The sequence below is a fragment of the Ambystoma mexicanum genome, chromosome 2p (assembly GCF_040938575.1).
Source record: "Ambystoma mexicanum isolate Mex_15411 chromosome 2p, UKY_AmexF1_1, whole genome shotgun sequence".
Classification (NCBI taxonomy): Eukaryota; Metazoa; Chordata; class Amphibia; order Caudata; family Ambystomatidae; genus Ambystoma; species Ambystoma mexicanum.
Window position 1 is genome coordinate 1,434,067,095 of NC_090923.1, and position 22,281 is coordinate 1,434,089,375.

The following is a 22,281-nucleotide window of genomic DNA, read 5'->3' on the forward strand; positions in this document are numbered from 1 at the left end:
GCATGCATCCAGTCAATACAATTTCAGTTTATCTCGGGACATCTTTGCAAATCGTAAAAATGAATTGTTCCATTACTATCTCAGTTTTTTTCAGGACTAAGCAGTCAAGTTAGTCTTTCTCGATTTGCTTGATGGCACTTTTTAATTGACTGCAAGAGAGATGGGCATTCTCTGAAAATTCGTCCACGTCAATGTAATCCCATATACTTCAATGTCAATTTCCGAAGTCGCAATATTTTTGGCGATAGAATAAATATTTAGTAAAACTATAGTGCCAAAAAGGCCATGCTGCATTCCAGAAACCCTGTCTTTAGGGGTTTATGCACTAAGCAGATTTGGCGGTAATGGGCCATTCTTACACTGTGCTGTGTTTGGTGCCAAAAGCTATTAACATAGCCTTCCATTTCATTCCCATTTCAGAACTTCTCCAATGCCCTGATGGAAATGTCCTGTCCCCATATCATGGTCCCTCAGCCGGAGCAGCAGAAGTAAGTACAGCATCGATAACATGCCATACCTAAACTTGAAAAGTGCTGAACAATAGTATTGTACTGAAAAGAGGGCTTGGGAAACATATTGCAAGCCCAGCACAGTGTCGGGGAGAAGCTGGATCCCCCCCCACCCCCAGGGCAGTGGGGGGCCAGCAGCCATATCCTCACCAGCTATGGGAGGCCCCAACACCTCCCATATGGCCCCCAGAAATGCAACAGAGTTCCAAGCAGGCAGCAACATGTTTCAAACTGCTTTATTTCTAAGCACAGAGAAGAGAAAAAAGCCAAAGAAAAGCATCGTGAGTTCAGGCGCCGTCTCCCCCGGGGCTGTCTTGCAAGTAAGTTTTATAATCACACTGCAGGCTGACCTCACAGAATTGGATCAGCTCCCAGAAACCTATCTCCTCCTGTTATTGGCTGCAGAGTGGTGGGTTACATATGTAGCACTTATAGAGAGCCTGATAATTGGATATTTACCTCCTGCGTCAGTGGGTTGATTTAGCTGTGCCAGCCCCCATTACCTAATTCTAATCATGTTGCAATGTGACTTTGTTCCCATAACTTTTTAGCTGGACAAGCAGTTCGCACCTGGTTCTGGCTTGTTACAAGTTATGTTTCAATGTTGTGCGTGTCCTTGAGAAAATGTCTTTCTTTCCCAGAAAGAAAAAAAAAGCACACTGGGTTGCCGTGATTTACTCGCATTTGTGGATAATTAAAAAATGTCTGTCTGCAGAAAGCAATTTTATCTTGAACTTGCGGCCTTAGCAGGTCGGACTTGTTTTGCGAGGAATGTTGATAAGGCTCCCGCAGCCAGTGTTCAGTGTTCAGTGAGTGAAATGAACTTAGCTGTAATTTTCCTGAAACATCGCTTTACACTGTGCATTTTAGTCCATGTTAGTTCATATAGGCATTTGCAAGCCTTTAAACAGGGATTTTTGTGTTTGTAGATTCTGATATTGCAGCATTGATTCTAATGTAGCATAGAAGTTGCACTGTTGGTGAAGTGGGTGTGTTTCAGCATATTTGTCACTCATGGGTGCGCTGGGGCGCTTGGGGTGCGGGGGCATGGATTTGGTCTCCATTTTCCCTCTTCAGTCCCCCCTCTGGTCGACTTTGTCGACCACACCACCAAGCAACATTCACCTCCTTCCGGTCTGCATATCTTTGCCAATTCCTTGAAGTGTCCATAATTTTCTTCATTGTTGTTGATCAACAGTACATATAGCAGTGTTCCCCTTCTGTGTTCCACCACACTCACTCCCCTTCGTACTTCCTCTGATCACAGGGAGTGGCCACCTTTATTACTGCTGGAACCATGTTGCGCACCGCTATCTTAGTCCGGCTCTTCCTTTCACCATGTCTCTTGTTTGCATTCCGATAACTTCTTCTGTTGTTCTCTTGCAATGTATCTCTATCTTGCACAATGGTGCTGTGCTCGGTACTCGTCCTTCCGTTATCACCTTCAAGCAACCAGGCAGTCATGATGTCATCCATCACCATGCAAGCACTAGCTAGTTCTTTGCTTTCTCTTTTCAGATACATTTTTTGCTGATCATTCTTTGGTATGCTGGTACTGCACCCACTCATTCTTCTGTCTCGCTCGAGAAGTAATTCCCCCCTCTTTTTACTTCTCTGTCTGTTTCTCTTCTTCCGTTGTTTTCCACCTTGGTGAATGTGTCACTCTTCACATCTTCCTTGGTCATCACCAACAAGGGCATGCTGATGCGCACCAATCAACACTCTCCTCCCCAATTCAGTGGTAGTTTCTCTTGATCTTTGGATGCATGTGCTCAATAGTAGTCCATAAGCAGTGATGTTCCTGCTCTCATCTCGCAACTTCTCTCAACCTTCTTGCATCCAGCATGATTGTCCACTTCTTGTCACTGTTGTGCTGGTAACATAACGTTGGTACCTTAACAGTATACGTCCTTCTTCAGTGACCATCTTTGCTCTTTTCTCTCACTCTGTTAGGCACTTATCATATTTTTGTCTCTTATTATTTTATTTGTTCTTCTCTCCTTTTGTTTTTCTTTCTTCTTTTATTATTTATTTATTTATTTATTTATTTCCAATCTCAATGTTGCTGTTTTCCCTTGCAATCTTCTTCGCACCTTGTCATACATGGGCGTCGTGCTCTGCTGTAGTAATTTCTGTTGTAATCAATTCTCTTCCGGCATATGTTAAAGAACAGTCAGGACAGCTCTCTCCAGTGGTGTCCCTACCAATTTTGTACATGTGTGCATGTTGTTGGTCACTTCTGATATGTGTGTTATGTGTATGTTTTACTCCCCTTGTGTCTGCCCTTAACTCTCTTTACTTTAGCAGCAGCTTTTCCTTACCCACTGACGCCGTAACTGTTCCTGCTTAGGTTAGGGAATGTTAGCAGGGGATACAGCGGTAATGCTCATTATTACAACTAATTTTCAAAGTACCACCCCCATAATTTTGTTCATCATTAATAGTCCCATCGCGAAGGTAAACGTCCTTATTTGCGTGCCCATAACCACTTACGCTGCTGGGTCCTTGCAGCTGACGAGATGATAAAGTTGCCCGCCTGAAAATCGCAAGAAAAGCGTTAATACGTTAGTACATGTTAGTAACATCAAGCTCCGCGAACTAAACAATCACTAAGGGCAAAATCAAACCTCCCCCTGGACATTTCGTGTTTTCAAAATTTCTCAATATGGGTAGGGAAAATCTTGGGCTGTTTATTCAATGGAAGCAAGGAAATATACTTCAGGGAAACATGCTCTAAGGGGTCTGAGGTTCTTGATAGGGTGGGCAATTGAGTGGGGAATGCTACACAATGTTTTAATCAGTAGGCCTCACAGTTTCTAATGGAAGATAACATTAAGGAAATTTCCTACACATTTCTAACAGCATACATACGCAACAACCTGCATGTGCGGGGAAAAGAGAAGAAACAAAACAGTGTTACAGCTGTAGGTGCAAAAAATGTAATATGAAACTCAATTAAACTTTGGAAATGCGTGTGTCAGTCCCTATTCTAGTTGCTAGTGTGCGCTGGACCATGGGATGGCCATGTTTCCCTAACTCGGGAGAGTTCGTGCTATTTTGCAGTTCATGAAAATCTCTTGCGTTGGCCCTGTTGATCGTTGCTCCCTCGTTGCCAGGGTGGCCACCGCTTTGTAGGGCTTGACGCCTTACACTTCTGACAAAGTCTGTCAGGAGGGGAAAATGTCCCACTGTAGTCCATAGCCATTGGGTGTTGGTTGTCCGTTGTCTTCAGGCCTGCCCTGGGTCCTTTGGATCTGGCGAGAAATGAAATGGAAGCGCTTGAGACCTGAGAATTTACATATTCTTCATTTTCTTGACCTAACCTCTCTGCACTACTCTCACATTATTCAGTGTCCTAGTGGGAGGAGCCAATGGTGCACCTATGCACCATCCTGTCACCACCTGGTGGCGTTCAATGGCGGTCTGACTGTAAATTATTACACAATTCGAAATGTACCCAGAAAATGGGTAGGCACTTAATTTTTGTGAAGATACTCATTACACACTTGGATCATATATATGCAAATTGGGTGCTAGTGTACAAATGGGCCTTTGGATCTTTGTATTTACTGTGCTTTTGTTATAAGTTATTTATAGTGCGTGCCTTTGTCCCGTGGGGCACCAGGCACTGACAAGCTAAATAGGGAAACATCAGGGTGGTAAATTTGTCATATAGGGTGGCTGTGTTTCTAAATTAAGTGCACCATCTTACTTAGTTAAGATAATCGCAGGGTTTTAAAATCTTTTTTTTAAATTTATTTATTTATTTATTTTTTTTTCTATGGCTCCTCTCACACTTCTCAGGGCGTGTCTCGCAGTGAACCGCAGGCACTTTAAGCTGGTACTAACTGCAGGCACTTTAAGCTGGTACTAATGAAACCCGCTACCAATTTGCTCCCATTCTCTCTATCCCACCCCATGTCCACCTTTTAAAGCTTACCTACTCTGTTAATTACTCATTTAGTCTAGTATTTTATTACTCCACTACTGTAATTACTGTTACATTTAAACAATATATATTTCTAATTACTGTTACATTTAAACAATATATATTTCTAATTACTGTTACATTTAAACAATATATATTTCTCCCCCCAATATCTGCTTTCAAATTTTAATACAACCATTATGCTCCAGTTCGTGCAGCAATGACCTCTTTCCCTATGTGTGTTGGCTAATGCATTTGTGCCAGTGTTATTCTCAAAAGCGCTAGTGGCAGTACCACTTGCACTGTTATTGTGTCGCCAAATTAATTCTGTTGGGAACATGGATCATCCACCCTTTACCCCTATTTTTCTCCTCCTGTGGTGAACTGTCAATGAAATGTAGGCCTCCCCCCTCAAGTGCACTTTCTTCCATCTTGTGTGTCTCATTTGATTGTTCTGTGTTAATCGTGTATTCCTGAGCCCAGTCTCCTCACTGAAAGATGTGTGCTCAAGGATGTAGCTAAATGTACTCTCTTGTGATGCGCTATCATTATGCACCCCCCTCTATACCGTGCACCCCCATTATTCTTAAACAATCTTCCTTACTTTCAACATGTGTATGCCTGGTGTTTAACAAGTTATGGATTTCTCTGTTAATAAGGTGGTCATATCCACATTGCTCATGATGTCACAAATGTCTCTTCCCTAATGCATGGCCTAGTCGCCCCACTGTCACCCAGAAAAGAAAATGTTTTGATACCTATCACCACCCCTATGCAATTGTCCTCTGCATTATTGAGTGTGCGTGAGTGTGTGTGTCGGCGCGCATCTCGCCCGCTCTGTCGGTGAAGCGGAGCATGAGTGTGTGTGGCAGAGTGAGTCAAATCAAGTTTGTCTTGGGCTGTCCTATTAGCGGTATAATGTCAATCTATGTCCTTTGAAATATTTGTTCCCCATCAGGAAGACCCCACCTAGTCATGTAACCGGTACCATTGCTATTGTGTCAGTGTTCTGTATGGGTGCTGGCTGCTGTGCAGTGCCCCTGTGTTGTCATTCTAGTCAGTCCTGGGGTAGTGGTGCTGTCATTTGTTGTGTCTGTACATGTAGTGGTAACAGTACCTGCATTGGTGCTTGTGGTGTCTGCTGAAATGATCCCATCCTGCCCCATGTATCCTCCCCACATGGGCGGTGCATATTGTGGTGATTGTTAACACTGCTATTGTGATTCTTGTGCGTGTGTGTTGAAGCTGTTTTTAACTGCCCCTCCCATCGCATGCTTGAATGATTTATTTTGTGCCTACTTGTCCTCATCTGCCTTTCTCTGCCCCTGTGTCATCAAATATTACACTCCCGGAGGTTCAGAAGGGTGAGTCCCCTCTTCCCTCTGCTCGTGTTTGTTCAACATCAGCTGACCCCTCGCATTTTCCTTTTCCTTCGTGCACACAGTTCAACTGTAGCCATGTGCTTTTAAAGCTATTCCCGTGTAAGTGCTGTGTATGTGTGTCCTTAGCGATTGCTGCACATGTGCTTTTAAAGCTATTCCCGTGTAAGTGCTGTGTATGTGTGTCCTTAGCGATTGCTGCACGCTTCTGGAGAAGCCGCCTATGAGCAGCCATGGTCTTTTTAATTTACCTTCAGTACTTTTGAATCTTTGCACACTATGTTTTACTGACTTATTTCAGCATGGAAGCCGTGTGCTACACAACAAGTGAAGGGGAGTCATTTCTGTATTGTGTGATACATTTTACCTCTATCAATTCGAAAATTTCGGTAGTCCGCTGTTCAGGGAGCAAAAGTTAGAAAATAATTGAACATTTTTTCAACTTCTGTGAGCCTTCTTTGCTCCGCACCTTAGCCAGTGCACTCCACGTGCAATCCATCTTCACCAAACCATTGCCTTCTCCGGCACACTCCCACAATCTTGCGCATGTGTCTTCCACACACCGCCTCTTGGTCACCTATTCTCCAAATCCAAAACCACACCACTATCTCCTCACTATCAAAACTTTGTGTCCTTATACATCAATCTGAAGGTGACGTCACCAAACTAAAAACACAATGCAAATGAAAAGACAAATGTGCATACACAGAACAATAACCCATTTCTCCCAACCCCACAAAAAATCCCAAAATAAAACCCCACAATCCCCACAGCTGTCTTCCTGTCTCAACTGGAACAAGGTAAACCACAATAAACTCTTATAATTGGACTGCACACACTGCGTCGCCTAGTGCATGATACGCTCCTCACCAGGGGACCTTAACCAGCCAACTACCTTCCGCACTCGGGAACAATCTAGCTACCTCCTGCGGGAAAACATCATCCACTCACTGAACTAAAACGCTCAATTAGCAGGGAACCTCATCTACTCATTGATCTATAACGTCAATTCATAGGAAATCCAGACCCCGTACATGAAATCACCATCCAGACCAATCAGCGCGGCAATCCTGTTCTAAACCAATCAGCGCGGCACTCCTGTTCTAGACCAATCAGCGCGGCACTCCTGTTCTATGTGTAGGGAGTCACTACCCCACCCAATATGCTCAAAAACACAAGAAGGGACCACTGCCACCACCCCAGTCCCAACTACAATTCACGTGCCGATCACTACCAATGCGCTGAATTTTGTGACAATGTACAATCACCCACCACCCAATTTACAATCCCTCCCTAAAAAAAATTTTAAAAAAAAAAAAAACAAACACTTTAACATTTCTACTTTAAACATTTGCCCCCCTCAGAGCCCATGTTGTTGGTTTACTTACATTTTCCTATGCTGCACTGGCAGTTGCACCACTGCTGGACACTCCCTCAATGCGCTTCACCGTACCCCTTCTCCTGCAGGGCTCTCACCTGCCCTCAAGCGGGGTATTTCCAAGTGGCCCCCGAAGCCTTTAGCCGGTTACGCGTTTTTCCGGTGGTCTTCAGGTGCAGGCGAGGGTCTCACAGCTTCCTTGAGTCGGCGGCAGGGAGCTCAGTCCATCGTAGAGCTTGCGCAGGCAGAGCTCAATTACCCATGTTACAATGAGCAATGAGCCTCACAGAGGGCACCAACTTGTCGGGGAGAAGCTGGATCCCCCCCCACCCCCAGGGCAGTGGGGGGCCAGCAGCCATATCCTCACCAGCTATGGGAGGCCCCAACACCTCCCATATGGCCCCCAGAAATGCAACAGAGTTCCAAGCAGGCAGCAACATGTTTCAAACTGCTTTATTTCTAAGCACAGAGAAGAGAAAAAAGCCAAAGAAAAGCATCGTGAGTTCAGGCGCCGTCTCCCCCGGGGCTGTCTTGCAAGTAAGTTTTATAATCACACTGCAGGCTGACCTCACAGAATTGGATCAGCTCCCAGAAACCTATCTCCTCCTGTTATTGGCTGCAGAGTGGTGGGTTACATATGTAGCACTTATAGAGAGCCTGATAATTGGATATTTACCTCCTGCGTCAGTGGGTTGATTTAGCTGTGCCAGCCCCCATTACCTAATTCTAATCATGTTGCAATGTGACTTTGTTCCCATAACTTTTTAGCTGGACAAGCAGTTCGCACCTGGTTCTGGCTTGTTACAAGTTATGTTTCAATGTTGTGCGTGTCCTTGAGAAAATGTCTTTCTTTCCCAGAAAGAAAAAAAAAGCACACTGGGTTGCCGTGATTTACTCGCATTTGTGGATAATTAAAAAATGTCTGTCTGCAGAAAGCAATTTTATCTTGAACTTGCGGCCTTAGCAGGTCGGACTTGTTTTGCGAGGAATGTTGATAAGGCTCCCGCAGCCAGTGTTCAGTGTTCAGTGAGTGAAATGAACTTAGCTGTAATTTTCCTGAAACATCGCTTTACACTGTGCATTTTAGTCCATGTTAGTTCATATAGGCATTTGCAAGCCTTTAAACAGGGATTTTTGTGTTTGTAGATTCTGATATTGCAGCATTGATTCTAATGTAGCATAGAAGTTGCACTGTTGGTGAAGTGGGTGTGTTTCAGCATATTTGTCACTCATGGGTGCGCTGGGGCGCTTGGGGTGCGGGGGCATGGATTTGGTCTCCATTTTCCCTCTTCAACAGTATCTCAACCGTATAGCATAATGCTCCAAACTATGGCAGCAAATAGCAAGAATGCAGTATATTGCTAGAATCCTTTGCCCTAGAGTGAAGAGATATGTTGTGAATTACTTTGATAGATAGCCAGTAGCAACTATTTCTGTTTCTCAACGATGTATCCCCCTATTGTGACATCACGGCAGGGGATTATGGAATTCATAACCAACAATTATGATGTCATAGCAAAGGGATACTGGATTTTCACTTCCAGGTTTTTTGGATTGCTGAGGGGTAGGGAAGAGGGAAATTGGTAATTGGTATTTGTATGTTGTATTCAGTCATCACATGCTTCTACACCTCCTTCAATGTTATTCCATAAGGGACAACAAAGGAAGTGGGAAGCTTTCAACGACAGGGTTTATTCCACCTCCGAGGCGCCTGTGACTTTATAGCAAGCTAAAGCTTCACTCACACGTTGTCTACCAGATGTCACTCTAAACCTCTTGGTCAAATATATCCCCTTAGTTAAAACGATCCCATTATATTTCTATATGCGATCTCAGCCTTTTGTGTGATCCCTTCCTGTGCAAACAGCACAGTGTCCTCATTGCCTTGCAGGGGCACACATTGGTATTACAGAAGGGACCACAATGCCTGCTTATCATTCTGGCACATGCTCTTGGGGCTGATATTCTCATTTGGATTGCGGTGTGTTCCCCATAGAAATGGGGGAGTCCTATTATTGTGCACTTCCTTTCTAGAAAAAGTGTGTGTATAAATAATCACACCACGAAAGTGTGTGCAAACTGTAAAGTGGCACGCGTAAATAGCATAACCCCATGATGCACTCTGAAGAAATCTTCAGAACCTGTACTGAAATGTGCTTCTCTGTACTCGGAAAAGGCATTTGTTTTTATAATGGGGCACATTGCACCAGAGTATCACCCATGCAGCCCACCGTGCAGCCCACGCGTGATGGACAAGGTGTATGCCAGAGCTCAGATTATCGAACCCAGGACCTAATTTCTTCCTGTACTCAGCACATAGGTGGCAATAAAACCCAGGCCAGGACAGCATCCTGTAGAGCAATGGTATAGAACTGCAACCAGAGTTAGGACAAAATATAAGAAACCCAGGACGGTCTTGTGTTTAGATATGGGCGGGATACTGATCAGAACACTAGATTCGAGGATCAGGTCTAACCAAGACATAGCCCAAGGACTCGAAAAGACAGTGCTACAGGTCAAATCCAAGCAGGGGAGGAGAGGATGTGGACAATTAAAAGAAAAGGGCAGGAAACATCAGATATCCACCAGCCCCAGCCACTCCACCATCAAAAAGAAAAATAATGTAGAAAAGAAAAACGGTTGGAGCACAAGATCCTTTCATAGATATTTTAACTAGAATCCCAAGTTCAACAACTGCAGAAGAATTATGTTAGAACTGCAAGCCGCAAGTCTAAATTGCAGCAGGGATGACTTAGCCCTTCCTTCTAGGTTTGATAAAATTGGTACTATTGAGTTGTGATACAAACGTATCTTATCTACCAAAATGTAAAGCTGCAAGCCTCTGGAATCAACCTCTATATGCAGTACTAGAAATGGGAATTATTTTCTGTGGGATCCCACCAGCGATGGAGAGTAGGTTGTTCTCACCACCTCCTCCATCCCCCCATAAACATTTGCCTCTCAGCAGATTCATCTTGTACACCTGGAAAATAGAGAGTAGCATTTCCTATAATGTTGTTGGCAAAGTACAAAAGGTGCACACCTTTTAGACCTAAAAGTCTACACTTACATATTTCCTGCCGAGTACATTCCTAACACGAGATTTCACAGGAATCCCAATCAGATGTTTAAGAGGTTCTGTGTCGAAGTGTCTCACCCCTAGTCATAAACACCTGAGGTGTTGGCACCATTTCAAGTCCAAACACACTAAACCGATTGAACGTTGATAATGGATTTTTCCATATCCAAGATCCAGCAATAAACTTTGGCCAAATAAGAAAAAAATCCAGCCCAGTCCTGCACTGGCTGTATGAATGTAGAGGACAGACACCCAACTCACAACACTAGTTAGTTCCACATCCACAGAGTCAACTTATCAAACAAAACTTAAAACTGGGTTGGACCTTTGTGCAGTTTTTAGTTTGGGGTGAATGGATCTTTGGCCCAGACTCAGTGAAACTCTAACGGAACCAAGAATTGTCAAGGCCCATAGTTTTGATTTAGGGTAATTAAATAGACATTTATACTGCATCAGCTACCATATAAGGTGTCTTCCAGGACCGGGATGTGCACCAAGAGCATAATGGGCAACCACCTGAGGTAAGCAGACCTGGGTTTGTGAAGTTGAAAATGAAAATGGGGAAGGGAGAGAAAAAAACTGGCAATATGGGATGGTATTTAGGTACATTAGACATCATGGGTAGCCTCTGAAGGCAAGTGACTAAGACATCTCCACAACACTCCAACCTTGAAAGTGCCAGGATTGCTGCCATCTTCAGTCAGTCCGCTGCAGGCTCTTCCAAAGAGACTGGCTGTAGACGGGTGCTAGATGACTGGCCAGCTGCTCCTTGTGATTATTGTCTTTAATTTCTTTGTTAAACGTGTTTCCTAATGTGTAGGATTGCGATAATTGAATCTGTTCCAAAATGTTTCATTTAAAGTTGTAATATATAATCATGCATAATTTAGATTTAATCCTAGAGTTAACATCAAATATTCACGTGTTCATTTTTTTAATTGTTTAATTGTAAGCCATGCCCAAAATTCAGTTTTGCTATTAAAAGCAATATAAAAGCACTGGTTGTATTGAGTCTGTTCAGTAGTGGCACATGTCATGTTTGTTTAATACCTAGGAGGTCTCTGCTATATATTGAAACAAACTGAAATCTGTTGTTAGGAAAGATTTCTCTTTTAGGCAACATTCTCTCCATATTCTATGGACCCCCAAACTTTTTGCTTTTGTTTTTGAACCTGTCCATACTTTTTACAGAGAAGTGAAGCCTTCAGTTGCCTGGCGTTTTGCTCATTTGTCATGCGGAAACTCATCAGTCCTCAAACTATCAGTACTTTTTACCTGTTTTGGTAACTGTTCTAACAGTGCACACAGCATCTTACAATGTAGCGGATGTGGATACTTTTGTGCCACCCTAGATTTTTACACTGGAATTGTTTGGTTACTTTTATATGTGCCTAAAGATAAGCTGCTGGCAGCAATTACATTCTTACAATTTTTGCAGTACTTTTAGTATGCATTTCATGTTTACCGCGTGTGGCTACGGAACGTGGCTAGTGCCTCAAAATGGCCTGTCCCCACGAGATTGTTTGCTTGTTCTTTGGCCATATTGTTTCTTGGCCTTCTTCCTGCCTTTTCCCTAATACGGTCATGCAATTGCCAGGGAAAGCTGATGTTTTCGTGGGCTAGTGAATCCTTTCATTCTAATCTCCCCTGTGTCCACATCTTACTCGATCTCTCTTCTGCCTTTGACATGGTCAACCATGCCATCCTGCTCAGTCATCTCCGTGATAACCTGTCTATCACCGAAAAGGCCCTGGCCTGGTTGACCTCGTTCCTCTCAGATTGACCCTCCAGGTCCAACTTGGGTCCTTCCTTTCCTCTATCTCACTCTCTACTTGTGGTGTTCCCCAGGGGTCTAACCTCTCTCCTTGGCTGTTCAATACCTGGCACCTCTCGCCCACCTCATTGCTGGTCTCTGCTCCAACTTTCAATGCTATGCGGATGACACTCAGCTCGTTTTCAGGCTCCCCTCTTACACCTCTTCTCATCTCTGACTGTCTGTCTGCTATCCAGGAGTGGTGTGCCGCCAACAATCTCTGCCTTAATGCCAGTAAGACAGAGATTTTCCTCATCGGCACACCTGCACCCTCCTTTCCTGACACTCTCTGGCCAGCCTCCCATGGCCCTCTTCCTGCTCCCAACTGTGAGGCTAAGAACCTCAGGGTCATCTTCGACTCCACACTCTCCTTTTCTCCGCACATCTCTGACATCTCTAAGAAGTCAAACTACCAACTGCACCTCCTCAGAGGTATTCTTCATGTCCTCTCCTTCCTTCAGAAGCTCACTGTCTCTAGAGTTCTGGCTCTCTCTAGGCTTGACTACTGCAACATCCTCTTTCTAAACCTGCCTGCTTCTACTCTCCGCCCTCTGCAACTCATCCAGAACAGGACTGTGAGACTTGTCCTAGGCTTCAAGCCCAGGGATCATATCTCTCCAGCACTGAAATATTTGCATTGGCTCCCGGTGGCTGCAAGGATTAATTTCAAGACCCTCTGCATTGTCCACAATGCCTTCTGGGGCCTGGGTCCTCAATACCTCCAACTCTCTCTTCATAAATAGCTTCCTACTTGAGCGCTTTGCTCCTCCACCTCCAGCTCCCCCAGGGTGAGCCGCTTCGCCAAGCAACCAGTTGGTGGTAGATCTTTCTTCAGCTGGGGCCTCCCTCTGAAACAGCCTCTCTGAAACTTGACAAGAACCATCTCCGGATCCGGAAGCACCTCAAGACCGTCCTCTTTGCTTTTACCTTCCCTCTTCCTCTCCCCTGCTGATTTCCTGTCTGATACTGCACTGGTCATCTGGCTACCCTCTGATTTCAGGCTCAGGTTCCTGCCCGCCCAGTTGCACACCCGCACTGCGTCCCAGCAACTCTCGCACCTGGGTCTGTATCTGTAACCCTACAGCCCCCCTTCCTGCACTTTTGGACACCTGCTGTCTGCACTTACCTTTGCACCTGCCACCTGCTGGCTGCACTTCTTGTTATTGTTTTGCACTTGCGCAATCTCAATATCCATTGGCCTATTAAGATCTGTCTCTGTCCTCCCTCTGTTCCCCCTTCCTTGCCTCGTCGCGCCTTGAAACACTTCTGTATAGGCGCGTTACATATGCCATATCATATCATATCCATGACCTAGCACATCATTTGAATTTGTAAGGTGAAGATAGAGCCCCTGCAGAACAGTGCCCATGCACTCCTTTAAACAGTATTGCATTCATAGTAAACATTCAGCCATGGAAAGCCACTACATGACATGGACTTAAATCGTCTTCCCATATATCTTTGCCAAGATGTCTAAAAGTGATAATGGATGATATGGATTGTGGAAGAGGCTAAGCCCCTTCTTTAATACAAATTGGAGCATTGGAAAAGCACCCTCCCAGCTGTGTGGAGTACTACCAGTGTCTTTTGTAGAATTGAAAATATTAGTTGGTCCAGTAACCCATAACTCAGTATTACATGTATACAGATCAATATGGGCTGCATTTAGGAATTGGCATTCATTGGAAGCATGACTGGCTAATGTCAAATATTCGCTTAACAGTGAAGTCTTGCATAAAGGTGTGTCTATGTCACAGTTATGCCCCATGGTTCAATCAGCCTATGGTTATCTGAACCTGATCCCCACATTCATTTTCGAGTTCTGGTTTACATTATAAACACTTGAAATTGTCACCTCTCAATGATTGCGCAGCCCTGAGCAAATGGTAAATGTCCTATTCAAATTGAGTGTGTAACTGGACAACAGATACGGTGAAACAAAGAGTCCAAAGCAAGTAGATTCTTCAGTCAAAATACGCTGTTGAAACAGATTTTATGAAATGATGCAAAAACAAGACTGCCGACACGTGTTTCGACCCAGAACAACGGGTCCTTTTCAAGGCAAGACTGTGGTGTTAGTATGATTCATATGAATTCAAATACAGCAATATATTATTTAATCATGCCATAAAGATAAGAACATTTGAAATTTAAACAAAATTAACCAGCAGAGGAAGAAGAGGAGGCCAGGGTTAAAGAAGATAAAAAACATTTGATTTATTACCATATATTGTCGAACCAAAAATCGCGGTCGAAGTGCCAATATGTGAGTGTCCATATGATGAAAACAAAATAATATGTAAAAAAGAGAGAGGAAAAAAAAAAAAAAAAAAAAAAACCATAAGCCTGAATCCTAAATGAATAAACAACTGGTACATTTTTACAATTAGTTAATCCCATGTACACGCATAGTGCAAAGGTAACAAACTATTGTGCCAAGGATCAAAATGCTCATCCCTCATGCGCCTCATGGTGGTAAAATGTATTGTTACATTGTCACCCGTGTGTGATATAAATGTTAGAATGAATAAATGTTTTACCGTATGTTATTCAAACTGTGTTGGAAAACCCAAAGCCCTCCTGGGGGGGCAGATATATGGGCCAATTCTAAAGTAGTTGATTCTCCTCAAGAAAATAAGCGGCAAATAACTGAAAAATACATAAACAAAGAAGCCCAAGGCATGAGTTGCCTTGACAAGAGATCGACTTATGACTTGAATGGGTGGTCAAAAAAATCCAAATGCGTAAAAATAATGGACAGCAATACCTGAAGCAGTCTCTGTTACTGATACAGTGTGGTACATTCCCAGAACATGGGAGTTTGTTCAAACGTTGCAACTGCCAAGGAAAGACAATGCATCAAAACCCAATTCCGCAGATGGGTCAAATAACATGAATATTTGTGAAAATCGTTCTAACAGTGAGATACTCTGAAGGTACTGTCAAGCCCATACCTGTGAGTTCAGGGGCTGGTTCCCCACTGTGGCCAAAGTCCAAACGCTTCACGAAATCAGTGTTGTGCAGTTCATTCCTTCCATGTGTTTAGAGAAAAGAACCTAAAAATGTGTCACATGACTCAGTCATGTGGTTAAATTTAGTGCATGGAATTGTGGTAATGGTAGTCCTTGTATTAAATAAGGCAAGCGATTGCATTTTATATGTGCCCTAGAGAATGTCTACATCCGTTAGCACAACTAATAAATATTAAATAAAATTCTAATGCATAATAAGCTGTAATTGCAGTGTGCATGCAAATAGAAATAATAAAAATATTTTAATTGAAATTAAAAAAAAATAAAAAAAAATAAAAAAAATTGAAAAAATCAAAAATCTCTGGAATATTCAATGACAGCAGTGGACGGATGAGCAATTAGAAACTGGCAGCGATTCCTGACGATCTGGGTTGTTTAAATTTGACTAAAAGTGAATACATAAAAACAAACAGGGAATAATGAAAATGCAGTTACTGCAAGTATAGGAAATGTGCACCAGCATTTATGTAAAGCATTACAAAAATACATTTAGTTCCGTGTCTGTGTTGAGACCAAGACTGGTACAACGAAGTTTGGCGATGGTGCGTGCCTCAAGCTGGCGTAAAGGTAATTGACTGTCCCCGCCTCTTGGGTGGGAATGCGCTTGAATGAGCCCAATGAACTTAAGATCTTTTACTGAATCCATTTGATGATTCTGTTGCCAATGAAGTGCAAGAGGCAGCTTCGGATCTTGACTCTTCAGGTGTGCAAAATGTTCTCGAATGCGAACTCGCAGTTCTCTTATAGTAGAACCAACATATACTTTGCGGCATACGCATAAAATAGCATACACCACAAATTTCGATTTACAATTAATAAAATCAGAAATGTGAATTGACAAACCATGGTGGCAACTAAATGTATTTTGAATAAGAGCATATTGGCAAAAATTGCATAGACCACATTTGAAAAAACCAACAGGTTTGGGTGGAAGCCAAGTCAGAGGCTGTGCATGAGTAGGCTTTGGTTGTAAAAACGAAGGGCAGAGTTTGTTGCGCAATGTTTTATTACGAGTAAAGATGAGTTTGGGTGTAGCCGAGACATAAGGCAGAAGCTCTGGGTCAAGTCTCAACAAATGCCAATGTTTGCTTAACAGGCGATAAAGCATACAATGGTCTCCTGAATATTTCGTTATGAACTGTACATACTCCAGACTTGGTCTGGTAGATTCTGTATTCGTAACCAACGTCTGATCCTGAGTGAATGTGTTGATACGATTAAACCCTTGCTTAATGCATTGACTACTATATCCACGTTCATAGAACGGTTTACATTATATACTTTGAAAATTAGGCAGTCCAGTCTGTAGGTAAAACTGGCATGTCCAGCTCCCTGGCAATAATTTTCCAGAACCTCTTTGTCAGGTCCTGTCTTCAAAGTTCCTCGGAAGCTGCTGAACCCCACAGACCCACAAAAGTGTCTCACGCTCAATTGTTTGAGAACTACAACTGAACCCGGAAGGCCCCTGGGGGAAAGGGGAAATGGGACAAAATAACAAACTCAGATAATGACTCCTGCTCCTTAGGATGGATATCTGCGTTAATGAAAAGAGACACACGGTAAGCTTAGACTTTCAATAACTCACCTCCCACCAACAAACCCCTAAGATACGTAACAGTGCTAAGATACATAACAATATCTGAGATTCCTCTGCTAATTGCCTAGAGGACGTTTCTTAATTGCGTCTGACAATTTGAATTGTTAGTCAGTTCTATTGTCTCCAAGGCTCCCACTTCAATTACTTTTCTTCAGAAAGAAAAACAATTGGCTGCTTCCAAGCGGGGTAACTGGGAGTAGGTAGTCTCTTGCCTTCTCATACAAAAAACTATTGCTCTGGTTTTGAGTTCTCTTATTCATCAATTGGATTTCTTCCTGTCACTGGCAGTTTGTAAGCTTGAAAGATTTGATAGTCTTCTTAACAGGAATCTTCCAAACCCCTTGAACCTAATTGCTGCTGGTATAATATAGTCTTTGTTAGCAAATCTTCCTTTGATTTGGTTGACACAAGCAGCTTATCCCTGGCTCTATCTCTGTAAAAAAAACAAAAGACCTATTTACTCTTCTTTAATTTTTTAAACCTAGTTAAAATCCTATTTACTAATTCATAGTCTCAAATGCTTAATAACTGTCACCTGCCACCAATACAGCAAATACTAGTAGCTTACCAAGCTGAAGTGCTCATTCGTATAACGCACAACTACTGAATACCCAGTTCGTAAGCTGCGTACTGCGTATCTATGTTTCCATAAAAAGGGTAAACAAACGCTGTAATAGAACAAGGTTGATCTTGCGAGCGCTGCAGGAAAGTTCCCGGAAGAGAGACTCAGCCTTGCGTAATCCAGCCAACCAAACTTCGGGACCAACGTAATAACGTTGTTATGAAAACAAACACCTGCCACATAACAGAAAAGGTTTACCTTTCAGCCTGAAGTACCTGCTCGGGCCGCTCGGTCTCCGGGTGAACTCCTTAACTGCCACCTACTTTCCGCTCTCAACGGGAACGCACTGAACAGCTGATCCCTAGAATGCACCCAATGAAACACCTAAGTGGTCTCTGTAGAAAACTGAATGCTACTGAAAACTGTGTAAGCAGCTCATGCGCAATCAACAAAAACACAGTGAGAACTAACTAAATACAGAATCAAGGTAAACGGGAAAGAAAGGTTAACCTGGAGATTAAACTAAAGACTGTTTAAAAAACTATTTAGTCCTATTTAATCTTCTCTTTTTAAAAACAACTTCTTCACTTAACTGAAAAGATGAAGGTGATGGCAATTCTTCCTGCTCTTATCTTCTTTTTTCTTAATGTTCAAGTCTTAAAACAATCTTGCTTTATCTTCAATGACAACAGGCCTAGGAAATCAGAGAAACAAACAAGACCTCTCTCCTTGACAATTCACAATGAAAGGCAGTTGAGAATGTTCTGCCTAGCCCTTTGTGCAATTTTTCTCCAATCAGGACTCCAGGCTACTTTCACCATTTTGACTTGGGAAATACTCAGTTCACTGAATTGATTATGTTAAAGCCCAAACCACTCATGAATTTAAAACAGGAAAAAAGAAATATAATGACCAAATTAAATAGATGAGTGTCAAGAGTTATTGTCAAGTTCCAAGAAATAGTCACTGTTGGCCGCTACTGCCCTGAAACCTGACACTCTGAAACGGGAGCAGAAGCTGCCAATTCCCAGCAGATATTTCCAACTTGGCTCCTTTTAGCGAGACATTTTTAAATGCAGATTAGAAGGCACTGGAAGTGAAGAAAGGAAGGAGATGAGATGTGAGGGTGTACACAGCCTGTGGGCGTTGTGGTAAATCAGACTCAGGAGACGGACAAGAGGTCATGTTTGCAACTTTGAGTTTTTATTAAAATAAATAAGGCCTGTCCTATCCCTACTTCTACAATGATTCTTTAGCCTATCTCTGGCAAATAATAAAAGGGTTCTCATCAGGATGTCTCACAACAGAAAAACCTGTCCTCCTTCCAACCCCTAATCTACCTACGATCTATCCCTACCACTGTTTTATAAGGTTGATATAAAACTGAGCTAGAAAGATCTATTACCTTTGGCAATGTGGTTGGTGTCTGACCCCATCACCAATGTCTCTAGGGATTCTCTCATGGCCACATGCCTAATTACCTAGTTCAGTGTCTTTGTTCTAGTCTTTCTCTTTATTGATGATGCTTGATCGCCACAAAAAGGTCTCTGTCTTCTTCCAGGCCCTCCAACTGGTGGGGGAGTTTAGGTCTTAGGGTTACCCGATTTTTCAGTATCCTTTCTTGCCACCTGGGATGGCAGTCTCTGGTCCATTGGGTTTGTCTATACTTGTTTGGTCCTGTACAACAGTCTCTCACCTTTGCTTGGGGCTGCTCTTCCTTCTCCCTGCCTTGGAGGCGTGTGTTTTGCACCCTGCATTGCGGTCCTGCTTCTCATATGTGGCCTTGTGCTGTCTTGCCTTTCACCCCATCTGTTGATAATGTAACTTGTCCCTCTTGCGACGTTTGTGTTTCTCACCTCTTCTTGGCTAGTCAGTCAGTCATATGCTTTATTCAGCATTATGACATCAGCGCATAATAACAGAATACAATACAGAACAATGAGACATACAGCAAGATTAAGAAGGTAAAAACAAAGCCCCAAGCTGGTCAAACAATGTGCAAATGCTCAATCAAAGAATTCCTACAGGACCTTGCTTGATGAATGTATTTTGCCATCAAATACACATTATTAATCAATACAGTTGATTTGCACAGCACGATAGCATCCATGACATAAGTAACACCAGCTTTTTTCATGAGTGGCACTAAATACGCTTTTCTCAAATCTTTATATGCATTACGATAAAACAAAAAATGAGTCACACTCTCACTATATGCACCGCAGGACAAGCATAGTTCTGAGTTCCCTGGTTTCCAGCCACAAGTGAATTTTGCGATCCTGAGTTACCTGTTCTAAACTCCATAAAACACCAGTCTGAGCATATGCTGGTGATATAAAGTCCAAGTACTCTTCTGAACCTTGTACCACTTTCAAGTGCAGGAAGTCAGGCCCATTTTTTTACCTTAGGCACGAGATAATGAGTGACTCATGCCAAAGTAGTTTAACAGCAGATTCCACCTTTTCCTTAGTACTTGGTAGTAGTTCCGCCGGGCTCTGCCACATGCTGCCCAAACACAGCACTTCCCCTTTACACCACCTAGGGAAGTGAAAAGTCTCCAGGTTAATTTAGCAGGTTAAGGAAGGCATCACAAAATTTTACAAGCGCTGGCACCACCCATCCTGCCCGTGAGGCTATTGGCTCGAGGTCACATTCCATCAACAGCGGGACATTTGGAAAACCTTACGGGAGCCTGAAGAGCATTTTTAGGAATTTAGTCTCTACGGCCCCTGATTTCTGGAAGTTAACGTGCCCCCCTAGCTCCGCACCATAGAGAGCTGCAGAATCCGACTGTGTTCTGTAGATGCTGATTGCTGGGGACAGAGTCCTTTCTCTATGATCCAAGGTTTGGAACCCGCTCTGGAGGTGTGAAATAAGATTCACTGAATTCCTGCAACTGCTTTAGAACCACTTTAGCAAAGATTTTTCTGGTAGCATCGAAGGCACTCCAGTGTAACATGCGGCCCTATTGGATAAACGTATTGAGGCATTAAGGCTCCCATTGACTATCGCAGTCATAAAATACACATCACATACGAAAAGAAAAGCCATGATTTCGCATGAAAACAAAGCCGCAGATTTTGAAACCAAAAAGGCAGAATATTTCCCAAATGTTTCTGATTTTGAAGTAAGAATTGTTAAGCAAATGACAGGATGATGCATGTTGGTAAAGGAGGGCTTTAACATGCTGTCTTTTGTTGAGTTAATTGAAATACAAGGTCGAGCCCCACAGGAGGAGCAAGATTTATGTAGAATGTGGGAGTGTTCTTTATTCCCCACTGAGGCAATCTGGTGGCAGGATAGCACTGGAAAGCCAGTTATGCCTCTAGCATTAGTGAAGGTAGCGCTGGAGCAGCTTCACTACCCCACACATACTATTCAAGAGTGTCTTTCTGCTACAATTGCAGAGGATTGGTTTTCGCCAAATTTATTAGCACATGTGGCACAGTTTATTGTGAACTGCAACGTGTGCCAGAAATGTACTGCACAATACACTTTGTGAACAGTTAGAGGAGCAACCCCTAGACCCAATGGCCCATTTCAACATCTATATATAAATTAGGTGGCTATATTGCAGACATGCAACGGTTATTGGTACATGCTGGTAGTGGTATGTCCCTTTTCTAGATGGATTGAGGCAGGTCCATGTACGCACCCCGATGCCACATGCACCGCCAAGTTCCTCGTGAGTGAAGTGTTCCCAAGATGGGGTGTGTGTGAGGTCCTGTAGTCTGACACTTGACCACATTTTGTAAATTAATTATTTGAGCAAGTAACTCTTTTATTATGTATAAAACACAGGTTCTCTTCTGCCTGTCAACCACAGGTGAATGGGCTTTGTGAGAGATCAAATGGACTCCTTAAAAAGAGGATAGCAAAAATTATGATAACTTTGAAGAGGGGCCGGTATCACTGTTTGCCCCTTGCGCTATATGCACTGCGGAATCAGCCTGGCTCAGATCACCACCTAACTCCTCATGAGTTGGTGACTGAACACCCGAAGGAGAACACCCCTTGCTCCTCCAACTAGGCTAGAAACTGATGCCTAAAGTGTAGCAAAGGCATTAGGTAATGAGATGCATGATTGCCTGGTAAAAATGACTGCAAGTGTTTCTTTCATGTCTCAACAGTTGAAGGGGAGGGAAGGGTCAAAGAGGACTGAAGAAGAAAGCCATCCAACTGATCCAGACTGCTTATTGAAACAGCCAATCTTATATCCAGGGGATCAGGTGCTTGTGCACATATTTGTCTGCACCTGGAATAAGCCGCTCTTTGTGTGACCCCATGGGCCCGGGTAAAACCTTCAACTCTCATCATGCCAGTATATTTCAGTCAACTCGATACAGTATACATTTGTTAGCGCTGGTTTGAAAAAGGCAATGATGCACTTGCCGAAACACGTGTCACCTATGGGCAAAAACATGATTAATTCCTTTGATTTTGTGTTTTGATCATTAAACAAGCACTTATCTTAAGCACAATGTGCTGAGTGTGGCTCAGAATCAATCTTTGGAGGGGTTTAGTAATCAACAATGTTAACCTCATTTTTGTAAAAGGTCAAGAAGGACGTAATAAAGAATAACGTCCAAACCTTTACAGAAGAACTAGTGGAGAAGGGTGGCTTATTGTTCTATAAGGGTCGCCTGTCCCTTCCCACTGCGACATTTCGCAAACAAAGCCTTGTTCTGGTGTCATGACCACAGGACCGCCAGGCATAGGGGTCAAAAGACTACATTGGATCTGGTCCAACAAGTATTCTACTGGCCGGGTCTGTCAGCTGACGTCCGGAGCTATGTAAGGGCATGTAATATATGCAATCAAAGCAAATACAACCCCTCAAAACCCGTGGGTCTGTTGGAACAGAATGATATACCTGAACGTCCTTGGAGTCACATCTACACGGGCTTTATAGTGGACTTGCCCTTTTCTGAAGGATGTTCTTGTATTATGGTGACTGTAGATGCATTTTCAAAGATGGCTCACTTTTCTCCACTCCCAGGTTTA

At 43.1% G+C, this 22,281-nt stretch overlaps 1 protein-coding gene across 3 annotated transcripts in view; it reads left to right on the forward strand.

Annotated features, from left to right (window-relative positions):
• The window catches only part of NOS3 (nitric oxide synthase 3), a 937,759-nt gene that overhangs the window by 565,235 nt on the left and 350,243 nt on the right, over window positions 1-22,281 (forward strand). For all 3 annotated transcript variants that reach the window (XM_069645958.1, XM_069645960.1, XM_069645959.1), the window contains exon 14: window positions 421-488. In XM_069645958.1, the coding sequence (XP_069502059.1) occupies window positions 421-488 (68 nt within the window). The remainder of the gene's footprint in view (window positions 1-420; window positions 489-22,281) is intronic.